Genomic DNA, 22155 nt, shown 5'->3' with positions numbered 1-22155 from the left:
ACTAGAATAAACAGTCTTCATATATTCCAGATCTCATTAACCATTAAGCTTGTGAAATTCAATTTCATGGTTGAATAATCAATCCCTATAATTTGGATTTACTATACCTCACTAAACTGTTTGCAGCATCAGGATCGTGTGCAGTTACTGTGCCAACAGGAGTCCCAATCTTTGCGTTTTCATAAACTTCCATGACATAGAAAGGCATAGTGAAGAGCGGAGGTTCATCCACATCGCCAACAATGACCTTCAACATCGTTACATCTTTGAATGGTCCCAAGTGCGAAAAGCGAAAATCCAGGTGAGTATTTGCTCCTTCTATATTAAGTGTATATGATTTCTTTTTTTCATAGTTGAGTGGCTGTTGGCAGAAAAAAAAAAACAATTCTCAGAGACATTATTTTCTAAGTTTAGCCTGCTAGCAACTTAACAACTTTTCTGTTAAACATTTCTTCATGTTGTTAGAAAGGGAGGATATTCTCTGATATTCTGGCAGCCACTGCCATACCTTGTATGTAGAAGGATATAAATGAAGCAGGATGGTTTCAATTTTTCTCTACAACAGAATTATGTAAAATATACTAGTTTTGGAAATAACCCTGGGTTTAGAATGAACCTCAGATTCTACTTTCATGGTAATGTAGTGTGTGGATATTGTCACCTTTAGGTTTTAATCAGTAAATCCTAAATCCTGAATAAGGTAGAGATTGATGTATCCTGAATTAAATAGCTTCACATCTTAAATAAGAAAGATTCATAGACAGTGACGGGAACATTAAAATTCTTTTGGGCATCTCTTTTATCCTCAACTGAATAAAAGCAACTTCTTGTAGGAAAACACTCAGTCACCGTAAGAGAGCAGATATAGTCTATTTCCAACAGTTTCAAAACAGTCAAATCATTAAAAGAAGTTGCATATGGGTGGAATTTTTTTTTTTTTTTAGAACCAGAGTTTTTATTTTCACTATGGCATGGCAGAATTCCACTGATACCAGCATCATTCTGTGTGGGCATTACAGTCTATTTACAAAAACTCTTCATCCAAGTTTAAAATATTATTTCCTGTCACCCCAAGGAGTGGCAAAGTATTAGGCAAGACAGATGAGGAACACAATATATGGCTTGTCACTGTCAGTGTGAATTTTGTAGATGAAATCTACAATAAATTTGACTGATGGTGTACAAGAAAAAATGGTCAGGGTGTTTATAGACTTTATAGATTTATTTGACTTCTCCTCTGTGTACTTAACGACAATTAATTCATTCTCTGAACTCTAACAGTATAAGGCTTTTGTGACCCTCATATTCTCTGTTTCCCTGTCCTGGATGTAAAATAAAAAGTTTTAAAGGCATGGAAATTTACCATAGCCTGGTATTACTATGCTAGAAAAAGCAGCTGAGTAGACTACTCAAGTCAATTCATAATGAAATATATGTTTAATAAATTCCTTGATGTGTATTAATTTATGGGGGTTTTTTTTGTTATGAGCAGCGAAATATTGTCTAGTGTTTTTGATTTCTCTGCAGCATGTATATTCTAAGAATAAACAGGTTTAAAATAGGACTGCAACTTTGATGTCTTTTTGGAAAACTCAGTTTATATTGACAATGACTGAATTAACTTCTACAGGAAGATTAATTTCTCTCAGAAAACACATGAGGAATGACACAAAGTCTTTTAGTAACACAAACTCTTTTATCTAGTTCTTTGATCAGACAATAACATTTTTTAAGGGAATAATCCATTCATATAATTAGAAAAAGCTGACATTTTTAATATAGTCAGAGTAGTTTTTTGCTTTAATTTGCTTTTTGTTCTTCCTGTAACATCTCAATTATTAACTGTTGATATAAGGTGAGAGACAGACTGGTCTTGTGTCTCTAAATATGCAAATTATTTATGTATTTACTTAAAATTATCATAACACTGAAGATTATTGTCTTTCCCATAAAGAAAGCAAAATATTTATATTTTAGATTAATTAAACAGAAATTTTGTTCATGTTTTCTATTTTCCCAATTAATAATATCTTTCCATTACAATTAGCAAAAATAACTGCAGTATGTATTCATTGGCTATTATGATTTTTATGCCAAACTGAAAATGCCAAATGTAGCTCAAGTGACCAGTTACAGGACTAACCGGAAAATGCTGCTGTGCACTATACTGCAGTTTGAGTGTCTAAAGTGAGACTCCGAAAAGGAATTTCATATTAGGGTAACTGTAGCCCCTAAAAAGAGTTACAGAATTTTATGGGAAATAACTACCTGTTTCCTGAACATTTCTAACATGGGCTGTTAGACACTTTTTCTGGGAAGCCTGAATGATACTTGCCTACTTGAGGTCAGGAAAGTTCTAACACATTTTTCTAAAAATCATGACAGAGGGGGAGCATGGTGACAATTCTTTTTTTAAAGGATACAGAGAATAATAGCTTTTACTGGGCTAATTTATTTTGGTTTCCTCCAGTTTCTTACTCAAACGAGGAAATGCATGAGGTAAAGTAGAAATACTTCATGACAGTTTACAATCAATCCTTTGTGCAAGGATCTTTGAGACTGAAGAATGGCTCTAGAGGTTTGTCAATATGTTAGATAATGAAAGTACTGGGTGTTTTGGATCAGCGCAGAATGAGACTAAAAAAAATTCTCATGCTGCTAGCCTTTGCATACAAATGGAGGCACTGAAAAAATTTATTTTTCCATCAGAATCTCACATAAGGGAAGTTTTCATATTTTGATGAGGATTTCAGGTCATTAGACAAAATAATAGATATTTACTTTTGGCTTTTCTGATGTGTCTACTGTAAATTCTTCTGAAGAAATACTAGAAGATATGTCATTCTATTTTACTGTTATAGAAGGCAGTGGTAGCTGATATACAAAACCAAAAAACATCTGTTCTTAGTCCAGGTTATTTATTTTGGGTGGCTTTTAAATAATTCAGCTTGAAACCTAATTTAAATTTTAAAAAATTACAGCACACAGCATATAATATACTTATTAAACTGCATAAAAGTTCTGAGTCAAAAAAATAAAAAAGGCAAATAAACAAGAGCAATTTTTTAATACTGTACAAAGGGATAAGGTATCCAAGGAAATAATGGAGGTGTTATACACAAGTTTATGTAACTTTTAAGTGCCAAATTTCTGCTCAACTGGCATATGACATTACTTAAGCAAAACTTACCTCTTCTTGTCTTGATGTAAAAATGATTAAAATTATTGTCATGTGTATGTAAAAGAACAGGTAATATATGCTATTGTCATATTCTAAATAATAGTGAAAAAATTTTTGAAGCTAAAACCAGTAAGAAATGTGATTTAACAAATTTTTCTATGTCTTTCATTTTGTTGCAAATTCTTCCTTTCTGCTTCATGTTTTGAATATGCATAAATGTTATAGTTAATGAACAGCAGCCATGATGAGGGTACAATGCTCATTTCAAAGAAGAAATAACAGACTATGGATTTAGCTATAACAAGGCCATTAGGAAATAAATTCAGTAGTATAAAAAAGACAGGTTTTTTTTTATGTGGTTGAAAAAGTTGGGTATTACATAACCTTTACAAAAGACACTGAGTTAAAGCTTTTTAAGATATTGAAAGAGATATTTTAAATATTTATGAATTATAAAAATTATATTTCCTTGAGTTAGAAACTATTTTTCGTATATTAAATACATATACATCTATCCAGAAGCAAAAAAAAAAAAATAAAAAAAAATCATGGTTTATGACAGTTTTTATTTATTTTCTTCTTTCACATTTTCACAGGACTAAATTTATCCAACCATTAATCAAGATCAGAATACATATGAGCAATTTTGAATATATACTCACGTTTAATTTTTAGGGTCTATGGATATATATGAAATAAGTATTAATATATAACACATAATATTAAAATATATAATATGTAATATTATAATTAATATATAAATAACAAGACTCAATAACAACAAATTCACATAAGAACTCTCAACTGACTGGGACAAATAGAGGAACTACATATAAATAATAACTCTGTGATAGCTTGACCAGTAACATTTTAAGTCTTTAGCACAATACTGGATCATTTAGATACCAACTGGAAAGTAAACCAAAGAATAACAATCTGTGAAATCTGACTTACACATTCATTGCCACAGATTAACTTTTTATGCCAAGATTAAGGCAGGTTGGGGACAAAAGTAGAATTTTCATCCAAATTTTAAATTTTCTACGGCTTACCTTCTTCAGAGAGAGAATTCCTTCCCTTGTTTCTTTGTCAGTAGTTATGGAGAATACCCCAGAGCCATTGCCATTTATAATCGTATACTTCATGTCTGCATTTGAACCAGTGTCTGCATCATTTGCTTTGATTTTGCCAACTGCTGATCCAACTTGAGCCGACTCAGGAACATATAGTTGATAATGTTCTGAGGGGGGAAAAAAAAACATAATAGCTTGAACATTTTCTAGTCAAACTAAATTAGAGAACCATTTTCTGCTTGATAGATGTCTGAGTCAATGGAAGGCTATTTATGTATTTTGTAAAGTGACAAATAGACATAGGAATTTTTTAGATCTCTGAAAGAATTCAAAATTAAATTGTATTTTACTTGGGATGCCTTCATTCCCTATTCAACATCCAAATTACCTAATGTAGGATTTTAGTTTTCACAGCTACTGCTATACATAACATAATACAGAATTTACTTCATACCAGCATTTTTACAAGTTTATATTCTCCATAACCAAAATATATATATTTCACCAACTTACAATTAAATGCATGGTCAAGTAAGTACTTTTGAATAGAAAAATATGTCACATTTTTTCCCAAAACCCAATCCTTTTTGTAGCATTGCATCAACATTTTCAACCCGTGATTTTTACTAAATAAAAATATAATAAATCTTAATGTTTTACCCTTTGCACAAAAATTTTAGCTGCCATCCACAGTAAGTGAAAACAAACATAATGGGTACAAAGAAGTATTACACATTTATGCCCAGAGAAATTTTTCTTTACAACTCTGGTCTCCTTTCAGTGTTTTTATAACCTGTTAGATTAATAATTAGTAAGTGAAATATTTTTTGAAAGATAATTTTCCTAACTGTCTGTATGCTTTTTGTGTGAAATTTTCTAAAAAGTACAAAGTTTTCTGGTGGACAAGAAGCTGCCACATGGAAATAAAAGCGGCAAAGAGACATAATGTCATTACGTAAACCTCAATCTCCATCTGCAATTAGGCCAGAAAAGCAGCTTAAAGAAGATTTCTCCAGTAACGCTACCCTTATAATACAGCAGGGATGATGAAATCTACCAGAACTGAATAGAATAATTCACATCCAATAGAAGGTGTGCACATACCAACAACATACTAATTTTCCCATCTAAAATACCCCAATACAAATGCTTACCTAACAGTCTGCAGAGTTTACATCACAGTCCAACCACCAACACAGTAAGAAAAGAAAAATAACTTCTGTCATTAGAGATCTTTTGAAACTCTACCAGATTCCTTTTCGGTTCCTTGAAGGCAATCTGTGGCAGTCATTGCAATAGTGCAAGACTGAGTGGCAGGATGGTGAATCAGCAGATTTGAAAAGGGACATATAAAATTAGCATATTGTTATGGTTTGCTGGGCTTAAGCCAGGTAGCATGACTGCAGAGGTGCCCTTGTTAAGCTTGTAGAAAAAGAAAGGCAAAATTTAAATTGAATTCAGAGATTAAACCTGAAGTGTGGCAGAAACCCTCTGCTGGTTGCATGGATTGAAGAAATTATCAGCCTACAGAAGCTGCAATTGAAAACGGAATAGATGTCATCACTAAAATATAACTGCCTTTTATAGTCACCTCCTAGAAAACTGAAGATTTATTTATAAATTTATATAATTCCTTGCACAAGAGTTCCTAAACCTATTTATTGTTTTGAATTAATTTTTTCATTCTAGCCCATAGTGCTAGCAAGCAACTAGTGCTGTGATAGTTGTTGTCAACTATGTGGTAGCTGACAACAACTATCACAGCACTAGTTGTTTGCTATCAGATGTTGATAGATACTTTCAATTAGCCTACAGCCAACCTCCAATGCTGTATCTTACTCAAAAAATAGAGTTCTCTGTCTGAATCTCTCAAAAAAGGAGTGTAACAGTATTTAATGAAAATCAATAAGCATACTATTGAAATTATTGTATTTATTAATCTATTCTAGCCTGTTGATGATTTTGATTTACTTTTATAGTTTACACTGTCTTCTTGAACAGTAGCCATTACCGTATTTAACAATGGGAAGGAGAAAAGACAATGGAACAGCAACTTGGGGAAAAGCGTTTATTACACTGGAGGGCAGGGCTGCTGCCCAAAGGGACCTGGACATGCTGGAGAAATATGCTAAAACAAACTTCATGACATTCAGTGACAGCACCAGAGGAGGAATAATGCCATTCATCAGTACATGCTGGGGCCAGCCAGTTGTAAAGCAGTTTTGCACAAAGGGACCTAAAAAGGACCTTTCAAGGCTTTACTAGACAAGACTCCTAGTAACTTACCTAACTGAACCTGCTTTAAGCTGGGCTTTGGGTAAGATTAATTTTCAAGTCTCACATGAACCTATGATCCTGTAGTTTACAAAGGTATGTCTCATGTTTTACTGCCTGCTATCTCTGATAAAACTAAACTGGAGCTTCAGCTGTGGACTGTGCTCAATCTTCCTTGGTAACTTTTTTTGAGAAAGCTATTCTTCATTCACAGAACTGCTTGTTTTCATTACATGGAGTAGATTATTCTGGATTTCTCCTAGCAACTGCAGTCTTTTTAGAAGCTTATTTGTCACAGTATGTCTTGGACGTATGTCTCACGTTCCTTTACTATTTTTACATCTTTTTAATGTAATAAATCCAATTTTAATCCATCATCATTATAAATACAGAAACTTTTATGATTGCAGAAGTTCAGTCAATTTTATATTTACTAATTTTGATCTGAATATTCTTTTTGATGACAACATCTCTTTCATAAAACTAAACCAAGAAATTTTTAAGAGGTATGTTTGCCTTCCTCTTCTTCTTTCCCAAAAACTCCAATGCTATTACACTTTCTAAATGTATTTGAATTATACGTGGCATTACTTCTTATTTGCAAATATGACAATCAAAAAACTTCAAAATTCTAACCCTTCAAGCTTTTGCTTGCCTTGAAAGTGTGAATACAGAAACCTTAGGTCAATTTAGGAAAAAAAACCCCAAAAAACAAACATTCTTCTATGATGCAGGAGATTCCTTTGGCTGAAACAAGACTTGTACTTCTAAATGTCTCTTTTTTTTACATCTCAGTGTAAAACAGGGATTAAGATTTTAATCAGTGATGAGTTTATGTTCCATGACACTTTGCCTTTAGAGACAATAGCTAAAAGTTCTTGAAAACTTTGTGACTTCAGAATATTGAACTTTCGATCTTGCAGAACAAAAGTATTCTGTCTTCTTGTAAAAATTGTGATGTTTATGCTTCTCATAGCTAAAAGCAGTAACATAAAGAAAACTGAGTTTCTCCTGGATATTCAGATTTACTACTTGCCTGTAGGTATTGAATCCCCAAATACATATTTTCTACGCAAATTACATGGGAAAAGAAACATATGCACGCCATAATAATCACTAATGAGGAACTATATGTTAGGTGTGATTTGAAGCAGTCTCCAGAGGCTCTGTTCAGCATATTTTATGCCATTTAAAGGGGTACCATGGCTGCATTAGGCAGCTTGGGTAAAGCAAAGAGCAATAGCAATACCTGTAAAAGAATTCAACCCCATTTGGACTGTGTTTATTTTGGTGTTTTTATTCTTGCTTTTCCCTGATACAGCTAGTATTTATGAAGTTAAACACTGGGGTTTAACTTCATAAAAGACATGAAAATTAAGGCTTTCCTAAGAGCACTCCTCAAGATGGAGTGTTCCTGCTCCCAGTTCTCTACTCTGAGAGAAAAACAAACAACATTCCCTCATTCCCAAAACCATCACAGTCTTATTCAGAAACCCATAGAAAAACAAACAAACAAACAAAAACCTTCACATTTTTTTTCTGTTTTGAATGTTTTGAAATTATTATGATATGTATGATCTATGTAATTTATAATAGATCTGGTACACAGAACTCCTTATGGATAATACTCAGTAAAATGAAATAACACTCCATGGTACTGTTACAAGTAAAGTTGATGAACCTGTGTGGTGCTAAAACTCAGTTAAGTAGACCACATATTTATTACAAGTATGTAACCTGACTTAGACATAAATATATTTTTCCCCATCAAACTTCCTGTAATATTTTAAATCCATAAACAATTCTGTCACCAAATTTTATTGTCATGAATTTTCATTAAAGGAGAGTTTTACAATAAGCTATTCAATACTCTTGAAAAATATTATATTTATATAATACTGCAATTAAATTTTACTGTAAAAACTGATTATGGAAATCATACTTCTTCTGCTCAGGAAACAGAACATCATGAGATTTCCTACATGATCAAATGTCATTGAATAATTCATGTCAGATTTCAGTGATATATAAAATAATTTGGTAGATTTAACTTCAAATATTGTTCAAATATCAGAGCATACTATTCTTCTCACTAAATAAAAAAAAAAGGAAGAAGACAATTAAACAAAACACTTTAGATAACATTTTCCAGTCTATGGAAGCATACACTCAAAAATACATATACTTTTATTTTGTATGTCTTAACTCCCTTTTGAACTTAATGAACACATCTCAAGTAATGTGTTTCTCATATGTCCAAGGCATCCCACAGATGAATGATTGATTCTAGCGCATCACAGATACAGTATGTCTCTTACAAAGAAAGACATTCTAAAAAATCACTCAGCAAGGCTTGTCTCTTTTACCACTCCCTAAAATAGCTTGTTGTCCTTGTGCAGCGGCCTTGCTAAGCAGGTGATTCTAAATAGTCCTAGAAAATCAAGCCCCAAAATACTTCTCTGCTTAAAATTAACATCTTCACCAGGTAATATAGGCACACAATAGTAGCTTTCCCCTGTTACCTTTGCTCCTGGCTGTCACAGTCAGGAAGAAGTTTCTGAAAACTGACAGAAATAGAGACTTGATATCTGCCCCTCATTCTGTTTCTGATGTAACACTTCAGCCATTAAAGAAAAAAAGTCAGGGGCCTTGTGATAATTCTCTGTAGTCTGAAATTCAGTATACTGAACACCATCTGTACTCACAAAGGAAGTGTCACTCACTAGGCACCCATTTTGAAACCTGAGCACTGACTTTGAAACCTCAATCAATTCAACATATATCTACCTTTAAGAATGTGTGAGAAGAAAAATAATTTTCAGCACCACAATTATGTTGTGCAACTATTACATCAAAATGTGATAGTTGATGAGAAATTATGAGTATGAAATAAGATATTAGTCTAATTAAAATAAAAAAAAATCTTAATAAATAAGCAACCTTTTAAAGTAGAATAATTTCTGGACTGAAATTATTATTATCTGACTGCTTCCTAATACTCACTGGCTACTGGATCATTGCTGGACTCTTCCATATGTAGAATCATAGACTCATAGAATGGCTTGAGTTGGAATGCAGCTTAAAGACAATCTGATTTTAACTCCTCTACAATGGACAGGGACACCTTTCACTACACCAGGGTGCCCAGAGCCCCATCCAACTTGGTCTTGAACACTTCCAGGTATACGACTTCCAAAGCCTCTCTGGGTAACCTGTTCCGGTGCCTTCTGGTACCTAGTCTAAACTTACTCTCTTTCCCTTTAAAAAATGTCCCTTCTGATATCATTACCTATATCATTACCTCCCTATGTAAAGAGTTGTTCTCCATCTTTTTTATAGGTCCTTTCTAGATACTGAAAGTCTGCAATGAAGTCTCCCTAGAGCCTTCCCTTTTCCAGGTTAACAACCTGAAATCTTTCAGGCTGTCTTCATCAGTAAGGTGTTCCAGATTTCTCTTCGCCTTCATGGCCCTCCTCTGGACCCACTCTAGCAGGTCCACACCCTTCTTGTACTCTATCAAATTATGAAATAAATTTATGACTATGAAATTAGGGCCCTCAGTCATCAACAACATGGATCCATCAGTGATAAAACCAACAAGAACTGAGAGATGCAAAAATCTTCCCATGCCAAACATTGTCTTTCAGCTTACATTGAACAGATTTTTCATTTATTACTTGTCACTCAAAAGAAAGGAAATTTATGATGAGGTAGGAAAAAGAAATCAGTATTATACCAGAGGGACAATAAGTAATTGATAAGCAAAAAAATATGGGAGGTTTCAGACTATTCTCCTACTGAATTCAAAACCCCTTTCCTACTTTCGAGTCATACTACTGTTTTGCAATCAGAATTTTTCAGCTATGTTTCCTAAACCAGAAACCAGACTGATAAAATTATGCAGTCCTGTTTTATCTTATTCCTCCAATTTTTTTTTTTTTTTTTTTTTGTATTTTGGAAAACTGTTGCTCTTCTGTTAGGACCTTCTTTGAAAGAAAGTCAACTCTATTTAGAATGAATATAAAGAAAAACACAACAAACCCTTTCAAGCAGATATATTTACAACCTTTATTTCTAAGTTTTAAGTAGGGATTTAAACTGTTTCTTTAAGGGGAAAAATCCTGCATATCTCACTGCATTTTCAATGTCTAATGAACACTGATCTACTAAAGTCAGAATGGTACATCTTTTAAATATATACAACAAAGTATTTTTAGAAATAAAACAAATAATAACAGCATCAATCAGATGTACTTTCCAGCATGTTCTCAAGTACTCATACAGTTAGAATCAGATTCAAAACTCAGAAGTATGGCAATGGAGAAAAGGAAACTAACCAAATTAAGTCTGTGGTTTAGCTGAGGCTCAGCCTGTCCCAAGGATTATACACTCAATATAGGCAGTTTTGGTTAGCACTTTCCTTGAATTTAATTATGAATGTGACAAGCCTCAGTAAATCTCATTTAGCATTCCGTCTAATACGGAAATTGAAGAGAAATTTAACTGAAAATCATGGTACACAAAGGAAACAGGAAAAATAATCAAAGAAGTTATTTCTCTTAGGGCAAGCCTCGTGTAAATAGTTTATGATGGTAAAACGGCCTTTTTTAGATCAACTGCATTTTCAGTCTTTATTATTAACATGTAGCTACTGCTCATTTGTAAGGGGTGTTCTTGAAAAGAAGTAAAAAAATAATATCACTGTGTATAGGAATCTTCTGTAAGGAAAAAGAGAAAATGCTTGCATTCTACAAGATTTGTTCTAGAAATAATATTTTATGTTAAAAAGAATAAAAATTAAAACACCATTTTATTCTGCCTAATAAGTTTTCATTAAATGTGAAATGTTTTGTCATTTTCAATGATATTAGAATCACTTAAAATGTATAAATTATAATATGAACATTTTCTATTTCTTTGGTTTCTGAAAAAATATTAATACAGATAAATACATATGCCAATCCACATTTCTGCCTGCCAATCAGTTTACCATCTAAACACTTCCATTCAAAATAAAAGAGGCTAGTTCTTTAAACCTGGTAGGTAGGGATCCATTCCTGCATCTATTGAGTCTGCAGGAAACTGAGGACATGCTTTCTTTTTAATTTAGCTCTTGTTCAAAGATAAGCCTTTTCTTTTGTCTTTCCAATAGTTAGGAAGCTCTAAATGGAATGATGGATGCAATGAAGAATTTGTGGAACATAAAACAAAAAATGTTTTACTTAAGTGTGTGTTTCAAAAGCTTTATGTTTTCAGGCCTTTGTGAGGCAAGGCGAAGATGCTAATTTCTATAACACTCTTAATAAGCCTACTTACTGTTTGGCTAGATTTTATGCAATGTGTACTGCCAGAGAGCTTTGTTTTTCCTTGGAGCCTTGTGATCTCTACTATTGTTTATAAATCTTTTAATTCAAACAACCTAAGGCATTTCCTGATGGATATATCACCCATTATGTTCTACAACAGCTCACGCAATATCTGAGACCAGATTACAACATTTTTGTTGGCCTTGGGCCAATATGCAGAGAAAACATATTTATGTTCCAGAAGATTTTTAAATAGTCGACTGAATTCAGAATTCCTACAAGACCCCAGCTACTGTGTCAGATCAAGGTTTACCCAATGAGCTGGATAGAAATTAACTTTCTGTTAACGGTCACATTAAGATATTCTATTCTGGTATTTACTCTTTGTATATTCATGTGATAATATTATTTGAAATCAACATCAGCAATTCATTTAACTATGATAAAGTCAGGCTCCACCATTGCTCAACAACAGTGAAAAACATCTTAGATTTTGATTGTCTGAAATGCAATAATTGATCTTAAAAGTTTAGTTTGGTATAGAGAAAGCAAAAGAAAAAAAAAATTCATAGATACATATGGAAGCAGCCAAAGGCATGTTGGGTTAAATATTTTAAGGAATTGCCTTTTCCTGTTATCTACCATAGGAACATCATAATTCCCTCCTGAGATCAAAATCACACAGTTATTGAAATATGCATTTAACAACGGCTGGAGAATAACCTACATATGAGAACAGTATACCTTTGTAACCCATCTCAATATTATTCAGTGGTTAGACTGAAAGAAATCTTTAATAGTTTCAGGATTTTAGCTATGCCATCTCTGTGCTTTATCTGGAAATACCGAAAAATTAAAAAATATTGGTGAATTCAAATGTTTTCCAAACAGCCTTTCCCCCCATGAATTTGACTAATAACTGGATTTTGCTAATAGCTTCTTACTTCACTGATTTTCAAACCAGTTATATTTTGAAATTGTACATACTCTGAGGAAACCTGGGTGGATTGTCGTTGACATCTGTGAGTGTGATATTTACAGTTGTTGATCCTGACAGCCCTCCGACCTGCCCAGCCATATCTTTGGCTTGAATGACAACGGAATAATGCTCTCTGGCTTCCCTGTCCATATTGTGCAAGGCAGTCCTGATGACTCCTGTGAGGGAAAGAAAACAAACAAACAAACAAAAGATCAGGATTAGCTTGTTCAAGCAAGATCAAAGGCTGGGCATAACCTTTCATTAAAGGAAAGCTGAAGTTAAGTGGTTTTAAGTTGTTTGTGTCATATATATATATATATATATATATATATATATATATATATATATATATGTATGCATGTATATGTATATGTATATGTATATGTATATGTATATAAAATATATAAAACAGAATTCCAGATGCCTCCATACAATAAACCTGCTTCATAATATGATAAAATTGAAACAATATTTACTGAATCAATTATTATATTATTAAATAATAATTATAACTTATAACTTTCCTGACCCCAAGTTACGTTGCGAAAATAACCGTGTTTTCTCATATAATGCTTTAAATAGCTACTTAATATAAAAACTAATTAATTGGTGCTCTTATCCCAAGGAATAAGACACAAGGTGTTTTCTAACGAAAGGTAATTACCTAATTAATATATAATATATCTCTTAAAACTACCCAAAACCTAGACTTTCCTATTTGGCAAATCTAAAAAAAAAGTATTTTTGTTTTTGATACATGTCAGTCATATAGATTTTGATTTATGTTTGACTTAGTTAATAATTGTAAAGTAATAGATAAGATTTTTATTGTTATTACTATGTTAATAAGAGAAAACCAAAATTGAATGAACCTAAAATTGTATTATTTTTATCCATCATCATCAGAATCTTTTTTTTAATTTATTTGCCTATACATGTAGAAGTAAAGATTAAAATAAAAGTAGGGAGAGACATCTCTTTGGACACAGCTTCAATTAGGAGACATTTTCCCCCTATGATGATACTTGTAAATTAAATCCTGATAATTTCTTTGATCACAGACTGACAGAAAAATCATGGAATTCAGTAAAGAGAAATGTGAAGTGCAGTGGTAGGAAATCAGTATGTGCTGTGGACCATTTAGCTGGGAAGGAGCTTTTCAGAAAAGAATCTGGTGTGGTCCTCAAATTGAGCATAAGCCAGCGATGTGTCCTTGCGGCAAACAAGGCCAGCATCTTCCCAGGCTGCATCATGAAATGCATTGCCAGCCAGTTGAGAGAGGGAATCCTTCCCCTCTGCTCATGAAATCTGGAGTGAGTTTCATATAAATAAATAAATATGTAACATGCCCAATTTATTCACCTTACATTTTTAAACAGTTAAATTTTAGCATAACTTCTATTGGACTCTGAAAGTGAGGTCTTGCTACCAACAAGTAAATAGTGTAACACCATCAGATGTTGCTTCTGGGTAAATTTTAATCATATAATGATTAGTAATGCAAAGAATCTTAAGAAGAAGAGCCATATTTTCAGGAGAAATTTATGTACAGCACAATTCTCAAGCTTTTTTCTGACTCCCACAGTTTCAGATCATGTAGAAAAGTATTTTCCAGAGCATTATCTTTCTTGTATTTTAAAATTACTTTCTTTGCATTTCTTCAATAAAACCACTTAACCATTACTAGATAAAAAATGGAAAATTACATGTAGCTTATACCATTGTTTCCATTCTGTTCTGAAAGCAAATCACACAAAACCAAGGAGATCAATGCACAAAGAATACTTTTTAAGCATCCACAAAGTTTTAGAATTATTTCAACACAGTTTTGAGCTGTAAATTATGTTCCATCAGAAGTGTAGATTGGGAAAAACTGGCTAAAAATAGTATACCAGTCTGTTTTAGTTCATCAGGCTCTTTTTCCTCAAAATTATACCTTTTGAAACAGATATTTTTTTCAGAAATTGCAATGTGATATATTGAAAATAACGACAACTTATACACACTATAAATTTAGAAAAGGAAATTTACAGAGTCATTTAGATAAAAGGAACTTCTATAATTTAAATAAGCATTTTCATAAAAATAAATATGGTTCACAAAATCTGGTACTACTGTTCCAAAAATATATTTTACTGATAAATAGGAATATGGGAATGTCCTAGAACTGGGAATGTCCTGCTTTGACTTTGCAAATTAATTGTTTTAGTTCTTTTACATTGAAACCAAAGGTATCATGCTTATGCATATTCGTGTAAGAAATATGGCATTTTTTAAAAGAACCTTCCATTTCTGCTTGTAACAGTTCAAATGTAACATAGTAGAACATGCCTTCTACACTATCCTCCCCAGTATTAGCCACTTACATTTTAAAATTAATTTAAACAAACAGAAATTTCCCTGATTTATGGTGACTTTTCTCTGTTTGCTTCAAGGGATATGACACTTAATTAAGGTTTGTAGGTAGTTAATAAGGATTTGTGGATGACTAATCATGACTAATCGTTTCATCTCTCTCACTTGCAGCAGATTCCTCTTTTCTGAAAACTGAGACAATGAAATTGGGCAGGCTCTTAATTTCAAAACCTTGTAGTTTATAATAAGAAAACTAATGTTAAAGTTTTGATGGGCTGAAGGCAGGGAGTGAGAGAAGATTTACTTCTCCCTTTTTCCTGTGTTTCATATCCATTTATACATCCTGAAATCATATCATCAGTATGAGGTACGTCACTACTGTGAGGACTCTAATGCTCTGTCCAGCAGCTCTTGGCAGTGCAGCACTAAAATCATTCATAATCTCAAATTTCACTATTGATCCCGAAATGTGTAAGGAGAACTTAGTTGCCTTATTACTAAGATAAAATTAAATGATCCAGCAGTTTCTTTTAAATCAGGAATTGCTCCTGAGTATCTTCTGTATCCTTGGCAGGGGTTGGTATACATCCCACAAGAAGACAAGAAGTTAATCTTAAGAAAGATATTTCCCTAACACATTTACAAAAAAAACCCCAAAAAAACAAACAAAAAAAAAAAAAACCAACAACAAAAAAAAAACCTGAAAAAGAAAGCTGTCACAGGTATTGTAAATTGAAACACAGCCCTAATTTTGCCTCATATTTTTTAGGCAGCACTGTGACCCTGTTAACCAAGTACTTCTCATCTATGCCTTCAATACTTATACATCTTTGGTAGGAAAAACAAACAAGAAAATTAAAGAAAAGGATGTAGACATCATTACAGGTACATCCCATATTATTTCTGGTATTAAGTAAAGAATTTCTACAGAAGTTTGACTGCTATGTCAAAAATTAAATACAACACATGGAAGGGTAAATCTACTGGAATGAAGCTGAGAAGAACACACAGGTCACAAATACTCATACATATTTCCATCTTAAAATTATGAGAGATGTGGTTTTTTCCCACATAGAAGGTTCTCCCAAAAATCACATTGTCTTCTAACTTCCTGTATAAGTTTATTCACCTTTAAAGAACACCAGTTTTGCTAGGATTTTTAAATATTAAATTTTTTTTGTTCAAGTGTGACGATTTCAATAGTTTTGGAAAGCACATTTTCCAATTTGAATTTCTTTCTTGACCATGTATGATGAGAAACCTAATTACTTTCCAATTAAGATTTTACCACCTTATAAAGATGAATGATATTTAATTGACTAATAAACCCATTGTATTTTTCCCCAATGACATTTCCAAATTTATGAGACCAGAATTACTGTAGAATCATAGAACCTGTTAATGTGAATAGGACCAATAAGGATCAAGTCCTACCCCTTGTTACTCAAAGGAATAACTAAAACTAAACAATATGTCTTATAAGTACTTTTATTACCTAATCCTATTAAACTCGATTATGCTTTTCTTGCTCTTGCCCATAACCTCATACCCATAGCCTTCTCTGTATTGACAGTTCTTCACAACCTTTTGCAATTAAGAAATTTCTTCATGATGGTCTTGTATTTATCCTAAAATTATCAGATAAAACTGAGAAAAAAGAACTCGGAGATGAAATATTGATATATCTACTATTGTGGATAGCTCCTTTTATTTTCCCCAACACCTCTGGATTTGAGAAAGACCTGAAAATAACTTCATTTTTGGCAAGTTTTACTTCACTCTCAGGCTCTCTGAATTCATTCTTGTTACTGAACTGCAGTCAGTAACCTTGTATTTTATACCAAATTTTCTTAAAGATACTTATATGCTCTGCAGCATCTGACAATGTGTTATGTTGTCTTTTTTAGCATCCTGTGAAGAACCATTTAACTTACATAAAAGAAAAGCTATAACAGAAGTATCCACTGTAACTGCGACTGCAAAAAGCAAGACCTTTTTAATTTGAGGGCAGACAAATACTAAGAAAATATCTGCCACAGCCAGGTGCATAACTATGCATTTACTGAAGTATTTTACTAAGTACTTACCTATTAGTCTGGTACACTTGAAAGAATTTATCTTATTACTTACACAAAATAAGAACTCATTTACATTCAGTAACCACCTCAGAATTTTAGTCATCTTTATTTTACAGCCTACTTCTGCATGATGTCTGAATTGCCCCATATAAAACATGGTCTATTTTAATACTTTGAGCTCAGAGGTTTTCTATCTAGTGGGGAAAACAAAAAGAAAACAATCACACAACTCCACTTTAATGGTAAACTATTTTGACATGGGGAAGTAAGTATTTTTTTGATTGGAAAATTTTCATTCTGTTGTTGAAACGAGAGTGTGGTTACTAGATATTTGATGAAGACAATTATGATTCAAATGTAATTCTAAATATCTATTTAATAGCTAACTAAATGTGGGAGTTTAAAATTTACAGAGGGATTTAAAGTATTGCAGATGGTAATTTCATTTATATTATTCTTTCTTTTGGAATAAATGCACTATTTTTACGATTGCTTTTTCTAGGGTATGAATTTAGCCTATTTTATTGTAACTTAATATTCTGAACATATCGTATGTATTAAAACACATTTCAAATTCTAATATTATTCTACCTTGAAAGAGAAGCAAAATTTTTCCATTTTAAGACAGATACTGAAAAGGTAAGAAAATACTTTTTTTTACCTTAAAATTTCAAAATAAAATTAAAATTTAGAACTCTCAATAGACATTGACTTGAATTTTGCTTCTTTGATTTAGTTCAAAATATAACCCTACACAGAAATGTGCAATATAAAGGTGATGGTCCTACTCCACATTCTGAATTCTTCTGTAACAAAGATGTTTTTAATTCTAGCCATTTGACTCAGATAAGCTTTATATAACTAAAACTTTGTTTCTCTACAGAGACATACCTATATACTTCATGCATGAAAGTCACAGCACTATAGAAATGATAATTAGTGGTCTATTTTCTTCTCTGGTCATGACTATAGTACTGAAAGATAGTATATCCTTACTTAGAGAAAATTAGCATTGAAATAAAACATGTGAATCCACCATTTAAGGATAAGTATTAAAAAATAAAAATTACTGAAAATAAGAATATTTAAAAAGGAAAATAGCAAACATTTTAAAGAAATCAGTTATAATAGCATTGATATGGTATTAAATGAAAAGCTGGATTAACCAGACTGATTGTACTACAATGAATACCCCAGAAGAAAAAAAATCTTTAAAAATAACTGTTAGTAAAAATAACTTTCTCTAAAATATTTATGTGTAACAGACAGAAATTAAACATTGAAAAAAAGTATTTTGCTGATACCTCCTAAATTAAGGAATATGAAGAATTTTCACCGAGTGAAAAATACATCCATTTATGTGGCAATGGCATTGATACCAAATGTCATCATAACACCTCTCAGTTTTTATAATAGGACAATCAAGTTAATTAAATTTAAAATTTGCTGCAATGACACCTCCAGAAAGATGACAATAAACTCTAATGTGCAATATGCAAATGATGTAATCAAAGGGATAGCTATTATAGAAACCATCATCCAAAAATTTTCCCAGAGGTTGTCTTTTGTTTACTTTTAATCCACACAGAAAGAAGTTGAATAGAATTGCTCTTACACTGATCCCTGTAGTGCCCTAGAGGAATCTCTTCCTTTCATTCTGTCTTGATGATAACTTTTTTCCTACCTCCCAGGTAGCCAGTTCAGAGCCATTTAATATGTGCCTTGTCGCTACTAATTGCGATCTGTTTAACTAGAATTGTATGTGGCATGGCAATTATCTTTTTTTGCTATAACCTGGCATTTCCCAAAACAAAGAAATAAGATTTTTTAATATGGCCTATTTGCCAGAAAAACACATGGAAATATATTATTACTCTTTAAATATTTTAAATGGGCTAAATTGCTTCTAGCTTCTCTGTTTTTCTTTTTTCACTCTTCAACTAAATTTACCACCCTCATATTGCAAATTAGTTTTGCTTGGCCTTTCATAAAACTGACACACATTTAAATTCTGCAAACTTGTTTATCTGCTTTACTCTAGGAGAATCTATTACCCTTCCTAGATATCCTTCCCCCATTAATCTAATTCTGTTCCTAGAAGATTCAACAATTCAGGGTAAAGATAAACGGAAATTCTGATTTTTTTTTTTTTTTTCATGTGGAGATTCTGAAAGGACTTCAAAAATGGTTTAATTCCTCAAAAACTATTTATCAATATGCTAAGTCCTGAAAATGTGCAAGTAATTTCTTTTGGAATACAAATTGCGCATAAGTTCCTATGATTTTTTCAGACATAAAAATAGAGTTAATAATTCTTTCAAGAAAATCTCCTATCTGAGTGGTTTTGACCTCTTATAAAATTGTTTTTCCATTTTTGAACACACATTTTTTCTATACAAAATAATTGGAGATGTGGTATGGATAAGCAGAAGAAAGCCTTAAAGACAGAACAAAAGCATTCCTGTGCCTTGGCAACCTACCACTATACATTGATTCTCTCCATAATTGTGCATGATTAAATAATTCCATTTTCATAGAAGGACATCTTGGTACTTTTGCATAGACTCGTGAGTTCTTTGGACTTGGAACCCAAATTATGGGTATTTCTATAGTTCTGAAAAAACATGTAGCTAGAAGCCAAAGGGATAAATGGTCAGATCCTCCATCTTGACCAATATGATGCTCAAACTCTGATATGTTCCTGTTAATGTAGTAGGCATGTGTCTAAGACAAAACCTGCAGAAGTATGATATTACTGCTCTGTTGAAAATGTTTTTTTCAATAATTCAATTTAAAATGTTTTTAAAAAGCAAAGAAAAACCTGAACCCCAAGGGAAGGGGAACAGAATAATTGTTTGCTCAAAGATGGTAAGAAGTGATGGCTGATTGTATAACAGAATGAAATGTTAGGCCAAGATAGTTGTGAAACCCACCTAGATACAAATATACATGACTTACATTTCTCTCAATGCCATTTAGATATTGAGGCATTCTTTGCAACAGTTTACTTGTCAGATACGCAAGCGGAGGAACCAAGCAAATGCTATGACTGTGGAGGCAAGGGCAAGGAATGTTGGAAGAGATTAAATTACTCATTAAGTGCAATTTCTTCAGATATAAACTTCTTAAAGGTGTATTTAATCCTTTGTGAGGAGGAACAACCTAATGACATGTGACGAACAAAGCAATGAAGTAAAAAGAGGATACATTCAGTAACCACTGTATCTCTGTTAGCAGATCGGAATTAAATACATAAATCTTCTCAAAGGACATCACATTTGACAAGAAAGAGCTTAAAACAATCTGAAATCTAACCACTTATATTCACAAACTTGGTAATCCTGCTCTCTTAAAATAAAATAGACTGCTAGTATTGAACATTTCTTCTTGTAATATCATGTCTTCTGGCCTACACAAACCTATATATTTAATGTATAGCTTGAATGAAAATGACAAAGGAAGATACAGATGAAGATTAAAGCTGCTAATATTCCAGTAATAATTCAAAGCTCATTATTACTTCCTTCATAATGAAAAAAAGAAAGATGGAGCCACAGACTTTACGTTAGATTTCCCATCTAGTATTAGTAAATTAATCTGCTTTTATGCAAATTAACCTTTTTGTCTTTAATAAATGCATAATAATATATCAAAATAATTTGAGATTAATAACATAATTGCCCATTATTTTGCATTAAATTTTCGCTTCTTTTCAAGGTAGATCACCTTGATAAGAGGTCAAGAAGAGAGACAATGACTGTAGGCATAAATGCCCCCTTTCTAATAGATCCAAAATGGTGTCCAGCTAATAAAAAAACCTGAATTCAACATACAGTCTTGAAAAGATTCCATCTCTGGAAAAAAATTAATCTGTTGAATAATTTAATTACCACTGACTGACAAGGTCAAGACATATAACTCAGATTATCTGTTAGTAAGAAAACCTGTTTGGCCAACACACCAAACATTTACACATAGGCTGTGTTCTTTCTCCCTGTGATGCTCACTCCTTACACACCCATGGAGCATTCTACTAAACTGCAATGCTTCACTGACTTTTGGATAATGTTATGGACAGCAGTACGACAGTATGGCATAACATAATTTTTATGTGTCAGTTAGGGTGTGTGGGAGGGGGTGTGGCTGATGGCCCCCCTGCTTTGCCTTGGGAGGCAACTGACGTTTAGTTTCCCGCCTCCCCTGGTTGTCAGTCTTTTGTTATCCCTTCCCCTTGTTCCTGTCTATCATTGTGTACTCCTCCCCCCAGTTCTGGAAAGTTCTACGTTCTCTGTATTCCCATTGGTTCTCCCCTCAAAGCCACTCCTTTCCCTTATCCCAGTTGGCTGTTGCCCTGTCGGTCTTCCCTGACTCCGCCCTCAAGCCTTTACCTCATTGGTTGTTTCGTACCCTGACCCTCCTTCCCAGTTGCAGTTATAATCCCTGCCCCGCCCCTGGTTCGGGGCTCTCGGAACTGGCTACCCTTCCGAGCGGTTGCTCCCCTTCGTCTCCCACCTCGCTCTCCTTCACCTTAACCCTTGGAAATAAAGCCACCCGTGAGTCACCCGCCTTCGGTGGAAGCTCATTATTTCTTCAACCATCCAGCGCCTGCGGACATGACCATAGAGGCTCCAGGACCCAGGCGCCTCAAGGGTGTAACCTTACTAAGCACTTTAGCATGCATTTGTGCAAAGAGTGAATGAAATACATTGAGACTTGTGACAATACATGAACGTGAATAATTTTTCCATCTATCCCAGGTACCTGGATTACGAGGAAAACTGTTCTGTTAATGTCTTATGACAATGGTCATGCAATTGAATACATTTTTAAAGAAAAACAAATAAATTCAATAACCAGCAAAATTCCATTAATGAAAAAACAGTTCTTAATTGTGGGAAGTGTTTTAGTG

At 33.0% G+C, this 22155-nt stretch overlaps 1 protein-coding gene across 15 annotated transcripts in view; it reads right to left on the bottom strand.

The window, feature by feature from the left end:
• CDH18 (cadherin 18) overlaps positions 1–22155 on the bottom strand; it is a 502412-nt gene that overhangs the window by 57265 nt on the left and 422992 nt on the right. For all 15 annotated transcript variants that reach the window (XM_072924261.1, XM_072924259.1, XM_072924260.1 and 12 more), the window contains 3 exons: positions 12822–12989; positions 4234–4421; positions 108–361 (listed from right to left, as the gene is read on the bottom strand). In XM_072924261.1, coding sequence (XP_072780362.1) covers positions 108–361; positions 4234–4421; positions 12822–12989 — 610 coding nt within the window. The remainder of the gene's footprint in view (positions 1–107; positions 362–4233; positions 4422–12821; positions 12990–22155) is intronic.

The sequence above is a fragment of the Taeniopygia guttata genome, chromosome 2, assembly GCF_048771995.1.
Source record: "Taeniopygia guttata chromosome 2, bTaeGut7.mat, whole genome shotgun sequence".
NCBI lineage: Eukaryota > Metazoa > Chordata > Aves > Passeriformes > Estrildidae > Taeniopygia > Taeniopygia guttata.
Note: the sequence above shows the minus strand (reverse complement) of the source record. Positions and strands in the feature narration are given on the sequence as shown.